The sequence below is a fragment of the Aythya fuligula genome, chromosome 17, assembly GCF_009819795.1.
Source record: "Aythya fuligula isolate bAytFul2 chromosome 17, bAytFul2.pri, whole genome shotgun sequence".
Taxonomy (NCBI): domain Eukaryota; kingdom Metazoa; phylum Chordata; class Aves; order Anseriformes; family Anatidae; genus Aythya; species Aythya fuligula.
Genome location: NC_045575.1, coordinates 7,750,562 through 7,768,192, shown reverse-complemented (window position 1 = coordinate 7,768,192; position 17,631 = coordinate 7,750,562). Strand labels below are relative to the sequence as shown.

Genomic DNA, 17,631 nt, shown 5'->3' with positions numbered 1-17,631 from the left:
GCTGTGCAAAGATGCCTCTTCTGCCTGCACTGTCCTTCTGCGACTGTGCAGACAGGAAACCTCAGGGCAGAGGTGGTCCGAATCCCAACTGGGTCAAGTTGGGCATGCTTCATTGTTGCCTGTGTTTTTTCTGAATGCCTTAAGTTTGAATATCCCTCCACCTAAAGGCCAGTAAAGGGTACAAGTGGCTGGATGGTGGTGAAGACTTGAGGTTGCCTTTCTATTTTCCTGTGCAGCAGGAGGTGTGAGTGCTTCAAATGGTCTTTCTCCTGGACCGTTCTTTTCTGAATGTGTGCACATGCTTTGTGTGAGTGAATTTCTTGGGGTGATGAGGTACTAGAACTGCTGCTAGGTGTTAAAGATAATGGTTCAAGAGGTGACTTTGTTCTGCAGCTAGGCAGGATAAGCAGTGACTTGAGCTGAGACGGTTTCATATAAATGATCTGTTTTATTCTGAAGAGAACTATTTACAAAAGAAGTAGAGCATTGTTTTTACTAAAAATATGCCTTTATAGATTTTTATAATATGTATCTTATAAAAACCATACATTTATTTACATTACTGCTACATACAAAAATTACAGCACTGTGGTTTATATACATATCTATAGATACATTCTTTCCGCTTGTCCCTGCTGTGTGCTTTTTCCCTTTCAATCTAAGGGAATTGTTGCTGCAGCACCCAGACGCTTCCTTTCTTGGCTTTTGGTTAAAACAATCTTGCTTTTTATAGCCGAGTAGGGAGTAGAGAGTTTGCCTGCTGCAGAGGCATATCTGGAATTTACCATCCTAAGTAGGACAAGTGCATACAGCTATAAAGTCCTTGTGCACGCAGCACTGCCTGTAACCTCACTTCTCACTGTTCTGTGCAAAATTATTCCGTTGTCGTTAATTGATCTAGCATCCATCTTGATGGCAAGTTGCTGATCTAAGTTTATATTAATATAAAGTGCTAGTGACTTGCCTTTCATTTACATGTACTTGTTTCTTGTTTACCATTGCTTCCCTTGCAGTTTGCTAAAGGGAGATTCATTCCCTTTCCCTTACATTATGCCAGCATAGTCAGTGCTTGCCTAGCCACCTGTTACTTAACTGTGGGAAAGTTCTTTGTAACCTTAATCTCAGCAGGCATCTTCTCTCTGTGCAACAGGGACTGTGCAGCACGACTGGTTTATTAACCATTATCTCAAAAGTAAAGGTGAGTGCTGTGTTTGGAGCTGCTGATCCCACTTGTTAAATCTACTTTGGGATCCTGAGTACCTGCTGGATTACTGCGCTCCCTCCATCTCATTCGCTGGAGCTGATGCTTCCTTTTTGCCGTGTGTCTTAGAAGTATCAAGTATCACAAGTGGAGCGAGTGACTCCTAAACCAACACTGCAAGGACAATTCCAGGTTCCTGGCCATTACGGAACGGGGGTGAGTGTTTTAACGACAGTTCAAGGTGAAATAGACAAGACCTTGTTAAAACACGACATGACAAATGAGAACACGAAGGACTGCACTGATGAAGTTTTTAAAAAACAAAACAAAACCTAGCTGCTATGTTAAGGCAGTTTCTGTTCCTATTGAGTAGCAGCTCAGCACAAGGAGGTCTCCTTTGGTCTGTTATCCAGTTCATTAAAACCCAATTTTCTCATATTTCTGGGTTTAGTAGTGCAACTAAGTCTTTCGGATTAAGGGGTTAGTTTTAAGAAACCACATCCAACTAGCACGTTGGAACATTCTGACTTCCTTCTTGCAATCTCTTCCATCACTGCTATTAAATAAATAAAATTGCAATGGGATTAAATAGGTTCCTCCTTAAATGAAGAGATGTGCTGTGCATTTCAATTGCCTACTCCTGCAACCGAATGAGTCACTTTCCTCTCAGCAAACATGTAGCAGAAGGCACCTTTCTTCATCTCATTACTGCATCTTCATTAGATAACTTAAGGCCCTTGCCTTAGGATTGCATACATACAGACAGACAGACAGACGTCCTCACAGGGATGGAGTCCCGCACAGCTGCTGGGTTTGTGGTTTGGAGAGCTGTTGGGGCCCAGGAGATGACAGCTGACAGCAGAATAAAGAGCTGCAAGGAGCAAGACATTCACATGGCTCTCCCAAAAATACGCAGTGTCATTTCCACAGAACCGCTGGATGACAACTGTTCACAGGTATCGCTGGCATCCATCAGTCCACGCCTAATTCTGCAGGTATCAGTTTGTCAATGCGAATGGGCGTAACTGAGTCCTGACAGCAGGGGATGCTGAGCACATGCCTCGTGTCTCTGCCCTAAGAGTCACAGCCTAGGTATGGGGGGACGATGAGAGTTCGCCATCCTGAGAGCACGCTTGGCACTGCGCTAAGCCCCTTTCCTTCACTTGCACAAGTGGATACAAGCAGGCACTCAGTGGAAGAGAGACAAAAGGTTTCATTTTTCTTTCCTGCCAGTGAGGCTCCAGACTCTAAGCATCAGACAATGTTGGTGGTTGCTTTACCTAAGAATTTCCTGGAGTAGGTTCTAGAATCCAGGCTTCATTGCTTTCAGGTAAATGCATTTTACCACTCAGGTTTTTAGCGTCATTCTCAATCCCAAAGAGTACTCTGCTCCTTGCAGAATGGCCCAGTGGCAGCTTCATACTAATAAGGAAAAATGGGAATGCACAAATCTTTGTAGGCAGAAGGGATATTGGTACTGAGGTATTATGTATGCCCTATGCACTAGGTATGTTAAATAGTTTCAAAAACAACCCACCAAGCTCTTACCTGCTTCTTAGAAGGAGGTGTTCAATACCTAATCCTAGCAGAAAGCCTGTGACTATAAATACTGAGCAGAGATGAGCAGCTTCCTGTAGGATGGTGTTTTAGCACCTAAGTTGCTGAGCAGGGCAGAGCTGAATGTGTACGTAGTTCCATCTCCTGTGGGACAGCGTAGGGGGCAGCCTCCTCAAAGCAACGGGGAAACAAATCAGGGGCTGTGGGTATTGTGAGCTGGGAGAACGTGTGAAAATTGCATAACAGCAGCAGGACATCTCTGAACGTGGCCTGGTGTAACTCACTGTTTTATGAAGGTAGATTGTGTTAAAGGGAAGAGCTGTAAGGTGCCTGTCCAGTGCGTAGGGAAACGTATTGCAGGATTTCCAGCACCGTGTGCATACACCACATAAGCTTTTTTCCTTCTCATTGATCAAGTCTTGGTTACAGCAAAGCAGGCTCTGATCATCTTCGGTTGAAAGGAGATTTGGCAACCTGCTTGCTGAAGGGTTGAATAGTGAACGACCCACAAGCAGAACATGCTCTCCATTTACATCAGGCCATAGCTAATAGTACCGTGTGGGGGCAAAGAGCAAGCTATGGGATCTCCAGAGCTTTGTAGGTGCCCTCATTGCCTGTGGTTTAGTGAAGGTAGGTGTGTGCATGATTTTTAGGGATCATGTCTGCCAACCCAACATCAGTAGGCCATAGATTTCATTATGGGTAGGCTCTCAATGAGTTCTTTTTTGGGGGGTGGGGTGGGCATCCAGTTAAAGTAACAGGTTTCTTAGTTGGGGAGGGGTACATGGCTTTGGGGAAAGGCATGTGATTTGAAGTTCCACAGCTACCTTTGCCATCAGTGGGACAGCATGCGCCCCAGGACTGAACATCCACAACGTTACTCAGTTTGTAGTCTGTTGTAGATGGTCAATCTTCTGGGGAGAAATCCTTAATATTTTTGTGCAACTGCAGACTCTGCAACTCTTCTCTCTGTAACAGGAGGGAGCTGTAGAAGACGGTAACATCAGCAAACTTACAGCTGCCCTGATCTGCAAGGAGCCTAGCTTCCCAGTGAGGGGTGAGGACCTATGCAGAGCCACAGCAGGGGATGATGCCCAGGCAGGATGTGCAGTGAGGGCTCATCTTCTGCTGTAGGGAAAGCTTCACTTGTCAAAATATGGCAATGCTGGGGCTCGAGCAACTCCAGTCTCAGCGGGATGGATGGAAGGATATCACAGCTGCCAGGCCTGGAGGGCGGTGTAAGGGACTCCTCTCCTCTTGCGTTCCACTCTCTTCTCCCCCCCTGCACTCACTGCGGTGGCAGTTCCCAATCTCCTGCGCTGCTTTGTCTTGGGGCTGCTTATTTCCTTCTCCAGCATGAGAATGCTTTTAAGACAATCGGATTATTCTTCACAGCAGAAACTGAACTGTGTCAAAGCGCCAAAAATATACCCTGAAGTTTACCACTTCGCTTAAAGAATAAGAAAAGTTGCTTTCGATTAGTAGCACATCGTCAATTTGCAAACCTCCGATTCATGTAAACATTTGGTTCAGACCAGGTGTGGTGTTAATAGTGCAGAGTCTCAAAGGTTAACTCCTTTGCCCCCTTTTTTTTCCTAGTGGATCAGAGTTGGGTCCATCAGCAAGCGGGGCAGCTGCCCCCCTCCCCATCTGGACGCAGGAATCAGTGGAGAGGTTTCTCTTTTTCAAATTAATTTTTCTTGAAAAAGGAAAAGAGACGGTTCCCTTCTGCCCCGACGGGCTCGTCCCCCTGCGGCTCCGGCCTGAACACGGGGGAGGGTCTGGCACTCCGCTTTGCGCCGTAGCCACTGGAGAAGGAATAAGCAAGCTGGCTCCATTCCTTCGGGTGTTTGTCCATCAGCTGCTGGTCAATGACCCTGTGCATGTCATCCTGTGGTGGAGGGAGAGGAGACGGGCGTTAGCGGCAGCTGATGCTCAAGGGGAGCTCACACAGGGACGCAGCTGACGCGGGTGTGAAACGAGCGGTGATGAGATGAAGGAAGGATGACAAGTGTGGTGACAGCTCTAGCTCCCTGCCCAGCGACAGGTTCAGCCTCGTTTGCCACTGTGAGCTTTTTAGTGAGCAAGGAAGGTAAATCATGCTGTCTGAGGGGTGAACTGCTTGAGCAGTCTCACAGCAGAGCATCGTGCCTGTTTGGGACTCTGACTATAAACTATGCTGCTCTGCTGCCTGTAGCTTTTAAATGTCCCCTTTGGGGAGAGGAATAAAAAAAAACTCAAACGCAGCTGAAAGCAAAGCCAGGAAACATCAGGAGGTCTGTCCTGAGCAGGTCTCTGTGCTTGCTGCAGGCAGGTAGGTGCAGCAGAGCTGTCTGCACGGCCCCCTTACAGGGGCTTCTTGGGGGAAGGTGCCACTGGGAGCAGAAGGACTGGGGTCTGGCACGGGCCCACCAGACCCCACATGGGGTTTGTACCAGACTTTAATGACAAAAACTGCTCGTCCCTTAGACCAGCTCCTTCCTGACTGCTGGCAGAGCGGGGGGGAGCTCTGACTGACAGCTTGGCACTGATGACTGCAGTGTGGTTTTTTAAACGTACCAGAAACACTCTGCTTTAATCCGTGTTTGCGGCACAGTGAAATTGCTCCACACAAAATAATTAGTCAGCTCTGTTGCTGCTAATGACACGTGCTAATGTGTTCCTTGAAAACCTGGCTATCAATTCCACGAATTTTAAACCATTTTTTATTCTCCATTATTTCTGCTCTAATTGCATAGTTAAACTGAAGCTTAATGAAAATTCATGTACACAAACTAGCCCCACAGGAGAAGTCACCTATTCTCCAGTGGTTTGGTCCCTGGTTAGGACCATGGGCACTGCCCAGAGGAAACAAGGTTACCCAGGGCAGGCTGTAGCAGGGCAGCCACCTTGGGACAGCACTGAGACAGTCATGTTTTCCTGGGGTACCCATGGGCCTGTCTCCCTGTCAACTGGGAAGGTTGGCAGGGTCTCAGCAGTCACTGGCATCACAGACCTAGCAGCGAAAACACAGCCTCTGCTAGGAGAAGCCCTCAGTGCAGCCTGGTTGCCCCAGGTGGCCATTGCAGGCCATTTTCTGTGGCCCTGGTGGGCTCAGGTGACCTCCCAGCCTTGCATCTCCTTGAGACAGCATGGGTGATGGGGCTGCCCAGGGCTGTGGGTGCTAGTACCCATAGCCAACAGCTGCTTGGGATCCTGGTTTTGGGGGCATCAAGCTGCATTGGTTGCCTGGAAGCTATTGAGGGGCTGAAATTACTGACTGATACAAGAAACCTGTTTTTAGGAGCAGAGAGAATTTGCTGCTGGGGAAGTTGCAAAATGACTGCCATTGAACTGGTCTGAGCTGCTCTTTATGCCTTCCCTCTCTCCTTTGGCTGTTCCTCTCTCTGTTTCCCAGCTGAATTTAGACATCAGACTGGGTGCTGCTCGTGGCTGGGCTGTCTGGCAGCCCTGGGAAGGATAATTTCTCTGCCAGCCAGCAGGCAAGGTCCTGAGCCCTGCGAGCCACCAGTGGGGTTCAGAGGGGAGCAGGAGAGGTGAGAAAGTGCCACCTTACTTCTTGTGACACTTCCAGGAGGGAAAAGGAACAACAGCCATCGCCTGAGCCTGAATTTAGTATGAGAGGATTCCCCAGGGGAGCGTTAGGGTGTGGAGCTACGTGGACTGGGGAAGCTTTGGATCTTTTTAGAGCAGGACTAGAAAGGGAAGAGGCAGAGGGAGAGTTATGGAGGTTAAGGCAAACATCAGCATTAAGGTAAGACAGGTTTCCAGAAGTGAAGCTGCCATGTAGAAATTTATGGCACTGGGATTTTGAAGGCAATTCTTCTGTCAGATGACGTGGGCACCCAGGCTCCAGCACATCAGGTCTGTGTCCTTGGTTAATCACAGAATGAGGAATAGATTTGATTTTATATATGCATTATATGTGTGTGTATATAGAAGATACGTTTGTGTATATAGAATATATATGTAAATATTGTCATATCGATGTGTTCTGCCTTCAGTCTCCCTGTCTGTCCCATCCGTGACTAGGGCAGAGCTGTGGTCCCTGCCTTGGTGTGGGGCAGCACAGGATTGCCTGGGGACACAGCGGGAGGACAGACAGCAGGGCTACGAGACCCCTTTGACAAAGCGGTTTGTAAAGCTGGATGCCACGGCACTGGTGTGCTCTGGGCCTTCAGAGCAGGAGTTTCTGCTCTTTTCAGGAGGAGTGAGGCTGAAGGAGGTGTAACTGGTATTTATCCTTTTTGTGAGCTGGAACCAGGCTCCCTCATGTGAGATAAGGGCTGGAGCTGCCCTGGGTGACCCCAGGGGCTGACAGCTGTGCCCATGCAGGCTGCAGCTCTCTGCTAGCATTGCAGCATTTTCTATCCTAACGCTGCCACTGGTGTTACTGCACTGAAGCCGCTGAGCTCTTGTTTCAGAGGAGCTCTCCTCACTTCTAAGTTTGCTCCATCTTCATTCCTACCCCCATAACCTCTCTCTTGTCCCCAGTCAGATAATGACAAATACTAGTGTGGGGCAGATGAGGCATGGGGGCAACGTGCATGGCCTCACCTGTGCTATTCTTCTGCTAGCTTTGGATCTGTGACATTTTGACATTCTGCTTGTGGCATATTTTATAGCCTGCATGACTAGTTGCTCACAGAAAACTGTAATCTTGATGTTCCCTCATAAAGTGCAGACTAAAAGTGTGCAAGAGCAACATCTTGTCATTTAAAGTCTCTCTTCGTATGCCCAGCTAAAGCAGTGAATCTCATCCCATTTTATCAGAAACATTCAGCTTTGCAAGAAAGTCCCCAAAATAAGTAAATCACCTGGCTTCTTTTGAGACTCTGTAGCTGAGCTTCTGTTCTGGGGACACCAGGTGCTTGAAAACTATTTTGCTACGGTGTAATAGCACTTCAGGTCAGAATGTTGGAGACAGCTTTCTGCAGTGTGAATGGGCCTGATCTTCATCTCAGAGAGGCTGTTAGGAGCAGGATTGGGGTTGCTGTTTTGCTGTGGTTGGATGACAATGTGTAAAGACAGAAAGCAAATGCCTATTGTCAAAACTCTAAGCTGGGGATGTTCCAGCAGATACAGATGGTATTAAGCAAGTAGGTCTGAACTGATACCTCTTGTTCAAACTGAAGCAGAACTTGCAGAGTTCTCTATCGCTTTCTAGATAATGAGGCTGAGAAGCAAAATCCCAGCCTGTACTTCAGGAAGTTTTCCAGATGCTAGATATGCTGAATGGCACAGGATTAATGACACGTGGACCTCAGCCTGGCTTTCCCCATGGTGACCTGAGGGGTAAAGCCTCACTGCAGGGTGCTGCCCCTTGTGCCCTGGACTGGTGCTGGGGGATGCAGGATCCTGAGGGGTGATGGAGAGCCCCCACTGGCTCCTCTTGCGGGATGATGGTGAGTACAGAGACAGATGCGGGTGATGGCAGCAGCAAATGGAGCAGGCAAGGGGATGGCAGGTGCTTGGCAAGGGTGCAGGGAGCTCACCTCAAAGGCAGGAGGGGTGTACGACTAAAGCTGTTGGTACAGGAACTGAGAAAGGCCACTAGATCAGAAACCAAAGGAGCCAGATAGTAAAAAGCCCTGAGGAAGCAAACTGTAAGCAGGAGAAAGAGAGAGAGAGAAAAAAAGAGAAACGAAAACACAGTGGAGTTGAAACAGGAGTGAGGTTGTATGGGAAAGGTTTCTACTGGTCAGGCTGGTCGTTAGTAGAGCTGGGGTCTTGCATGGTCTGCAGTAAATTGCTGTAACTGGCTCAGATCTTTTCTCTTACATCTGCTTCTTTTCTGTTAAAGCTACCCTCCCTCAGCGCTAGTTTCTTAGAGGACAAGACTTTGTCTCCTGTCAAGGGCTCTCTGTTTTTGCATGGGTCTTTCCCACTGAGCCCAAGCAGAGCATCCCTGGGGAAGCTGCCAAACTGCTAAGGGTTTGAGATTTGATTTTTGTTGTTAGATATTTTTCTTTTCTTTTACCTTGGTGGAGAGCTAGGATTTTAGATTTTCCATCTTGCCAGATCTTCTGAGTGGATGAAAACAGTAAAGCTATACCATGAAACCATTGCCACAACCCTCCTGCCTCCCACCCTTCTGTTTAGTTATGGAAACACAAGGACATGCTGTGTTCTCATATCCACAAGACTGCGACCACCCAGAGATACCTCGCGCGTGGACACCTCCCCAGAGAAACATCAGGGTGCTCTGCAAAGCATGGGATACCTGTGCCACGTGTAACGGTGAGATCCAGTTTGTTTCCCCATTTCAAATGGGTATTCCTCTATAATTAATTGAAGGGGTATAAGTGTATAACTGATTAACAGTTCACAGCTGAAAGGATTTGAACAGGGGGCTGTTCCTCCCCTCACCTCCACCCCTTCCTCCCTGATTACTGCTGCATCCCTGGCTCCTGCAGAGCAGAAATCAAATGCTCATATCTACAGATGCTCAGGCTGAGAGCACAGTGAGCCCATGGGGAGGGGAAAAATCACCCAAAGTTGACTGTGTGTCCCCTGGACCCTGCCCTCAGGCGATGTGAGGCTGCTCACCTGCCAGGCCTCCAGCTGCTGCGAGAGGTTCACCTTCTGCTGGATAGCATCCAACAGCTGGCTGTTGAGGGACATCATGTCGATCTTGCACTTGGCCAGCTCCACCTCCACTGCATTCTTCCTGGGGGAAGAGCAAGAAATGGGACTTTTGACTTATTTTTTTAATTATTTTGAGGAAATGTTAAACATATCCTTGAGGAGAAGTCAACAAATTAGTCATTAGGCAAGTCTCTGGATTCCAAACAGTTCATCTCCTTTGTACTCCGGACTGTCTACTTATCTGAAGAGTGGGCCAGAACTGCAGACATCCTTACCATAAAAACAACAGATTTCAAGTAAGCACATTTAAAAAAAAAAAAAAAAAAAAAAAAAAAGGAAAAGATATTCAGATATGCTACTGTGCAAATAATGTAGTATGCTTGAATGATGTGCAGGATATGCCATTAAAAAGGGAGAACTAAAATGAGGTAGAATCTACAAATAATTTTTTTTGCATTTCCTCTGTTTACTAATGCATAGGAAATTAAATGGTATGTGTTTTAAAAAAAAAAACAACAAATAAGAACAAATAATCTTTCTCTGCTCACTCGATCAATACGTTGCAATATAAAACAACAAAAAAAAACAAAACAACAGCAATTACAACTCTGCTTTCATTTTCTAGAGATAGGACTTGGACAGAAGGAAGGAAGAACTGAAGGAAGAAAGTTTATTGTGGCATTTGCTTTTTGAGAATGAGGAACTGTTAAAATTGTTTGAATTACATATTAAGTTTTCAAGAAAGCTCCCAACTTCAATGGGGATGTGCTGGCCCTCAGGAATGCTGCTGTGTGTCTTCCCAGGCGTTCAGTGGGCAGATGAGCCCATGGCTGAGCTCTGAATGTGTGGTGGGTGGGATGCTCCAGCTGCCACAGGGTAGTGGGAAGGAGCTGTCCTCTGGGAAGGAGCAATTTCCTAAGCTGCCTGAGCTGGGAAATGCTGCTCACTGTGCTAGGAGAGCACAGGTAAGTGCAAACTGCCTGGCCTTAAGTTTTCAATTAATTGCTGTGTGATGGGAAACCATAATGTGAGTGGCTGTGAACCATTTTCCTTGAAAATATTTTTGGGGTGAATAATTGCATCTTATTAATTGCATCTAATTCATTGCCTCCTAAGAGCTCCCTCATGCTCCCCTACAGAAGAGCAGTTTGGGAATTTGTGTTTATATTCCAGGTAGTGGTTGCTTAACACCTTCTATTATAGGATCCTATTTTCCTATTGCTTCCCATGTTGCCAAACTTCAGCTTCAAGCTAAAAATTTTCCATGCCAGATGTCTGCCTCAGGCAGTGATTTTATTTTTGTTCAGAGGGGTTTTTTTTTGGGAGTGCTTCAACAAAAGTGACTTAACCCTTGAGTTGCAGGGCAGGCAGAGCATTGCATGCCTATCAGGCTACTTGCTGCAGGGGAGCAGCCCCTTGGTGTGCAGAGAGGTGCTTTCATTTCCAGCAACAAGATGCCCTTGTCTGCTTTCGCTTGCAGCTACTGCTCATTAATCACTTGCCACTCAACCATGCACACTTGTCACGTCCCTTTTCTCTGGGCTCCTGCCACCACAGGACAGTCAGCTGTAAATGTTAGTGCTTTGTCCCAGCAGGGTCATTAACCACTGCAGAGAAGCTGTACCTTTCCACTCCCAGCTATGGGTCTGAGCACCTTAAATAGCTTTTTGCTATGAAGCTCCCCATTGCTGTTTGGATATTACAGTGGGATTTATCACGGCAGCAGTGTGTTGCCATAGCCACAGCAAGAACCAGCAACCCACATGCACGGGAAATGTCAGAACAACCTCTCCGCGCCTGGCTGTGCAGCTGGGATGCTCTTGATTTGTGCCAACAGATGGAGGTGTAACAGAGGAGAGTGACAGGAATTTGGTAGCTGGATACACAGGCAAGAGCAGCATGGATTATTAGGTCACGTAAAAAAATAGTCTTAGTGTCTGTGCATGCAGATTTAGCCCCCTGCATCTGCAGGGGTGCAGTGCTCTCACCTCCTCCTCTTGTGAGCACCTGAGGAGTAGGCATGGCTGTAAGGAGATGGACTGGTGGTGTCCTGGCCCATCTCATTTTGGAGGAGATTATCAGATGTTTCCTTTCTACCTAGAGCACAGAGCATGAGTGTTTCCGCCCTTCTGCTTGGGGAAAAGAGCGCTTGGGGCAACACTGTTCAGCAGTGCTGTGGGGCAGTGCAGCAAGCTGAGGCACAGGGACAGGGAAGGGGGTACCGGGCAGCAAAACTGCAGAGGTCTGCAAGGAGGAAGATAGTGAAAACAAAGATTCAAAATGGTGGGAGAATCCTGACCAGAGAAATAGAGAATCATAGGACCGGAGATGCAAAAAAGACCCTGGAGCAGGAAAAGAGAGAGAGTGACCAGATAAATGGTTTAGGGAAGAGATCCATGCAGAGTTGTAACAGGGATGGGCAGGGAAGCAGGGCTTGTGTGTCTGGAAGAACAAAAGAAAAATAAGAAGAACAGGACAAGACCTGGTGATTCCACTTGCTGTGCCTCAGACCAGTACCACAGATGGCAAAACAGGTTCACAGTATCCTCCTAAACACTCCCAGTCCTGCCGTGAGGAGGCTCCTGAGGTCTCCTGCTCTGCTCCTGACCTCCTGGCAGCATATTCCACCACCAGCAAGGCTGAGACTTACTCCATTGCTTTGTCACAGCTACTGAAATGTTGGGAGGGTGGAAAAAAAACACCCTGGAAGCATCTGTTGCTGAGGAGCTCCTTCACTGCTAACTCAGCCTGGCTTCGGCTGTTCACTGCGCTTACTTTGCGATGGCCTCGTCTCGGTCCCTGATGGCCTGCAGGAGCCGTTCACTCGTCTCCTTGTCTTCAGCAGCGCCTCGCAGCCGGTCCCGCTCCTCCTTCAGCGTTGTCATTTCCACACTCAGCAGTGTGACCTGTGGTCAGAGGGGAGGTGTGAAACTCAGGGTCACTAGGACAAACACACCATGAGCAGGAAAAAAACAAAACAAAACAAAAACCACAAGCCAGGTGGGCCAACCTGGAGACTGAGGTCTCCTGCCTGTAGAAGCAGCTGCATCTGCAAGCAAAGGGGCTGCTGTTGCTGTTGCTGGTGTTGTTGGTTAAGCATGCTGGCTTGTCTAGGGGTGCAGGCAGTGCTGCTCTGAGCAATACAGGTCACCAGAGTGGACTCAGTCACATTCAGCAACAGCACCAGGAGCCATGCAGCCACGTGGGGCACGACCCACCTGTGATTTTGTCAGCTTTAAGCCCAGTGTGGCCCCAGTGCTGAAACACCTCCCTCTTTGAGCAGTTTGTCTTGTGCATGCATCCTCTGAGTCTTCCTTTTTGCCCTTTCTCAGCTTAAATTGTTGCCAATATCATCTAGCAGCAAAAGAAACTTCTTTTGGTGGGGGGAGCAACGATATCATTGTGTCTTCCAAACCGTTATGAAGCTGAAGACAAAGGATGTGAAAATTCCCTTTCATGCCACGGAAGGTGTTACTGGCATGTCTTAAAATTTAATTAGACTTTAAAATACGTGCAGTCTTAAATAGTCTGAGAGATGATCTGTTGTTTTGGTCCTGTGCAGAGTGAGTTAATAGGGTGTGAAATCATGCAAGGATCGCATTAGCACAGCTTTGCCATATTTCATACACATTTAATTTCTTTCTCTATGGCACACACGTGCTCAGTTATGCTGCTCCACCACCTGGAAACCCTTCCAGCACCTGACCCACCTCCCTTCTCTGAATGCACCTTGGTAGTATGTGAGTCCTCAAAGAAATCTTAAAATAGAGGGCAGACAGTCAAAAAGGGCTCATCACACTGAGGATGTGGGAGGATCTGCTGCTAGCACGGCATGGTTGGGTCGGGGGGAAGGCAGGTGTGAGTGCAGCGTGTCTGTCTGTATGCAGTGGCTTTGCTGTCCTATGCTGGGGAATGGGAAAACCCTCCCCGAGCCGTGCCCTCCCGCAGCCCAGTGTGGGACACACCGCTCAGAGTGACGATGTGATGGAGAGCAGGGGTGGGAGCTGTGTGAAAGGTGCTGAGCATTTCTGCTGACATCCCAGGGTGGTGGTGGTGGTGAGTCAAGAGGCAGAACTGCATTTGGGGATAGGTTTGGGGTTTGTAATTGCACCAGCAATTGCTGGGATTTGCAGGTAGGGAGGGTCCTGAAGTCCTTCTATGCTAGGGACGTTGGGGAGGACCAGTCACAGCAAAGAGCAACCAAATGTTGCTCTTTCCTGGTAGCCCATCAAGGCTACATGGGCTTGAGAGCCATGCTGAGGAGGTGTTGCATCCAGACGAGTGTGCTGGTGTATGGATGGTCACTCAAAAAAGCTGTGAGTAAGCCTCTCGTGGTCTGTCAGCATAGCCAAGCTGCAGGGATCAAACCCTTGTTTTCACCATCTCAGGTGTTCTTAAGGGTGAAGGAGGACCTGCAGGTGGTGCACAGGAGTCCCCGGCAGCACAGCCAGAGCATGTCTCACTGGTGGCAGTAGTCTGGACCCTTGAAGATGGTGCTTATCGTGGTTGTGTTTCTGAGGAATGGTCCTCAGGGAAGAACAGGCACTAGGGCTGCTTCCTTGCTGCAGTCTGCATCTAATCAGCTGCTTCAGCAGCAAGGCATCCTTGTACATGCACAGCTGTCACTGCCGGGAGCATTTAATGATGCTCTTGCTCTGTTTTCTTTGGCAATGTGGTGGGAGCTCCCATAGCCCTACATGAGGCTGTCAGACCCTGGGTTGTGCTGACTTTTTGGTCAGGGACGTGTTTTCTTTTCCCTTCTCCAAAGGGATACAGCACCATGTACGGCACAGCAGCACTAGTTTCTTCAGCAGTTGCATCTACCCTTCGGTAAATGCAAATAATAAAATATAAAAGCACTTAGTGCAAGCAGGATGGGTCAGGCTGGGTACCTACAGGTTCCAGCTCCCCACATCAAACAGCCTTGTACTTTGCTGAGAAAAGTTTAAGTGAGACAGGCTAGCTGCTAAAGCAGACTGAGTGCAAGGTTTAAAGGAAGTTTGGCTGCTTGAGATCATGTCTGGGATGGGCCCCTGGGCACTTGCAAAAGGAACTCATCTTACATATGTGAAGCTTCTGCAGTGAGTTTAACAGAGACTCCTTCATCCAGCCATAGCTGGTGCTTGCCCAGATGCTCCTGGCTACTTATGATGATCTCTTCCATGGAAAGTGTGTCTTGGGGATGAACACTGCTGTTACAAGGCCACCCGTAAAGTATGGGAATCACCTACCTGGCTGTGCAGTCGTTGCAGCTCCTCCAAACTCTGCCTCAGTTTCCCCCGTTCTCCCTCCATTAACTCCCTCAGGGCTCGTGAGTCCTCACTTGTTCGCCTGATCTGTTCCTCCAAGGTGTCGTCATCACTTCGCCGAGAGCTCTGAGAGCAGGAGAGAAATCTCTTGATCAGTTTTCACTTAAAAAAAAATTCAATTACATTAATCTGCTGCTTGTTTGAGGTGGAGGGTACTAAACAAGGAAGATGAAAGTGTGAATGTGACTTTGGCAGCGTTTCAGTTTTCCTTCCATAAACCTCCACAGTGGAAACGTGCTCAGCCAAGGGTAGCGCTTCTACACATGATAAAAAGCATTCAGACATGGTCTCACATCAGCATAAACTGAATTTACTGAGACCTACTGACCACCTGGTAACATGTGGCTATAATCTCTGTGTTTGTAGACCTTTTGCTGGACTCTCTGGTTTTAATTTAACAAATAAAACTTTATCTCCTTGCTCAGCTTTCTTGCCAACTGCTACAGGTACTGAAATGAGGAGGGTGAGTGCTTGCACATGGCTCTGTAGTTGCAGAGTCTGCACTGCCTGCATCAGCATCGCCTCTCAAATAAGTCATACTGGCAATGCACTTAGCTTGCAGGTGATGAAAATAGGCCTGACTTGGAGCCTTTGCAAAAAGCCAGGTGTTTTCTCATAATTTTGTACTCCTGTGGATGCTGAGCAGTCCCCTGAGCCACCCCCTCTTCACTCACAGCATCAAGGCTGTATCCCATGAACACCACTGTGTGCCAGCAAAACCCTTCACCTGTTGATGGATTCATGTCTGGCAGCTCTCACCAAAACATTTGTATTCAGCCTCAATTGTAGGGGCAGAACCTATCTACATAGGGTTAGGATGGTTTTACAATATTGCTAATACAACAAGGTTAGGAAAATTGTAACAGAAACAACTGAACTGCAGTGGACAAGGCCATCTGCAGTATTTCCATTTTGAAAATCCAGCTTACTGCAAATCTAAAATAAAGTCTACTTTAATTAATTTTCCAGAACAACTCCCAGACTGAGAGTTGCTTGAGAGTGTAACCTTGAAACTCATGGGGTCTAAGCAGTGCAAGCTGGAATCCCATGTACTGGTTTGGCTCTTGGCTGACCAGTTGAGACACAGAGCCTGTTGTGCACCATGACAGCCCATCTCTGTGGGCCACAGAGGCTTTCTCAGAGACCAGGGACTTCAGGATCAACTGGGAGCTTGTAACAAGTTCTGTCACCTTGGCAGGGGGGCATGTGCAACAATGGGCTCTCACCATGCTACTGACTCACCGTGGAGTCTGCCCCATCCAGCACGTTTTGTATCAGTCTTTTCAGCTCGCTAAGAGCTGCCCGTAGGCTACCGGCTGGGACATCTTTGGCTGATGAGGTTTCTGAAGACTCATCCATGGAGGAGTCTGTGGAGACTGCAGAATCTGCGCTGTCATTTCCTCTGAGATGGGAGCAGAGATATCGCACTTGGCAATATGCTTCCCAGAGCTGCAGCCTCAGCTGGAATGAGAGAGCCCCATGTTAGCTTGGGATGTCAAGGCTGTGGAGGTCCACCTTCTATGGCATGGTGAGGTGTGTGATTGCTAAAGCTCACAAATATTCACCTAGATTGCTATGTTGGTTTTGAAATGGATGCAGAGATTTACTTGCATACAGTTAGAGGGTGTTCATAGCAGAGCTGGGACCACAGCCCTCTTTCTGGATGTTGTTTCAGCTACAAATTCCGATCCAATGCATTAAGCTCCCTCTCCCTCTGGGACTGGTGAAGTCCATGAGCTTTCCCAGGGGCAGGAGGGCAAATACCTGTTCTCGTTCTTGTTCCAGCTCCTCTGCCTCCATGCTCTGCTCTATCTCAGATAGCAGGGATGTGCTGGTTGTGTTGAAATTTTGGAGACTTCTCTCCTCACTGAGCTCTTCTACCTTCCCCTGCAGCTGCCGGTACGATAGCCGCACCTCCTGGAGCTCCAGCTGGCTTTGGTGCAGCTTCCAAAGAAAATCAAAAAAGCAGGGAAAAAAATGTTACTGGAGGTGATATGGACTGGATGAATCTCTTGGTTTGTGAAGGAGCTGAGAGGGAGGAACAGGTGGCGTGAAAGAGGGCTTCCAGCCAGGAGGAAAGTACCTTTGGCTGTTTTTACTATTTATTGGAGCTTAATAATCTCCAAATGTTATTAGATACTGTTTGGGCTTTGGAATATTCTGAAATATAAAATTAGCAGTTTAATCAGTGCTAAAATGAGGAACATTGTGAAGAAATTGGGACCTGTGTAAAAAAAACTTGCTAAAACTAACAGAGCAGAAAGTGAATCCAAAAAGAAAAGTAATATAAATACATACTGAAAAAAAAATCTATATAGAAATATAAACATAATGATCAGCTAAATCCTAACACACAAAACTCAGATGTCAAACTCCCTAATTCACCGGTTTGCAATCTGAATTAATGGAGTGTTTTAAACACACAAGATGCAACATTGGCATTGATTTGTTTTGGGGTTTATCTGTGGTCACCCAACTGTATAATTCTGTAAGCACTGGGCTGCAGTTTGCCTGAGGGGGAGCAGCCACTTCTGTGCACAGAAACTGTGCATGGGGCTGGTGCACAGCCAGGTGTCATGCGAGCAGTGGAGCTGAACGCACCAGGGCTGTGGATCCTGGGGAGGACAGTGCTGTCTGACACATCAGCAGGTTTCTCATTCCTCTAGGGAGAGGAAAAAAAGACATGTTGTTTTGGAAATCTGGGGGTACAGTGGTTGTCAGCTCGCAGAAGAGAAGTAAAATCTTGCTCTCCACTAAGAGGCCCAAAGTTGCAGACAGGTCAACCTGTTCTTCAGAGAATGATGGTTGGTGAGTTGGCTTGCTGTGAAACTGCTTGAGCTGTGACAACCACAAGGCTGGTTACTGTTTCCTGGAATAGTGTAAAGGAGCTTCTTCTAGAGACAGTTCTACTATTAAAAAAATAAGTAATATGACCACAGCCAGTGCTATCCGGTTCCTTTTACATTTCCTTCCTTG

General features: G+C 47.6%; 1 protein-coding gene across 1 annotated transcript in view; it reads right to left on the bottom strand.

The window, feature by feature from the left end:
• Positions 1-4,430: 4,430 nt before the first annotated feature.
• BICDL1 (BICD family like cargo adaptor 1) overlaps positions 4,431-17,631 on the bottom strand; it is a 47,664-nt gene continuing 34,463 nt past the window's right edge. Inside the window, exons 6-11 of the mRNA XM_032199331.1 lie at positions 16,420-16,599; positions 15,898-16,116; positions 14,578-14,721; positions 12,122-12,252; positions 9,308-9,428; positions 4,431-4,649 (exon numbers count right to left, since the gene is read on the bottom strand). Coding sequence (XP_032055222.1) covers positions 4,449-4,649; positions 9,308-9,428; positions 12,122-12,252; positions 14,578-14,721; positions 15,898-16,116; positions 16,420-16,599 — 996 coding nt within the window. The 3' untranslated portion in view covers positions 4,431-4,448. The remainder of the gene's footprint in view (positions 4,650-9,307; positions 9,429-12,121; positions 12,253-14,577; positions 14,722-15,897; positions 16,117-16,419; positions 16,600-17,631) is intronic.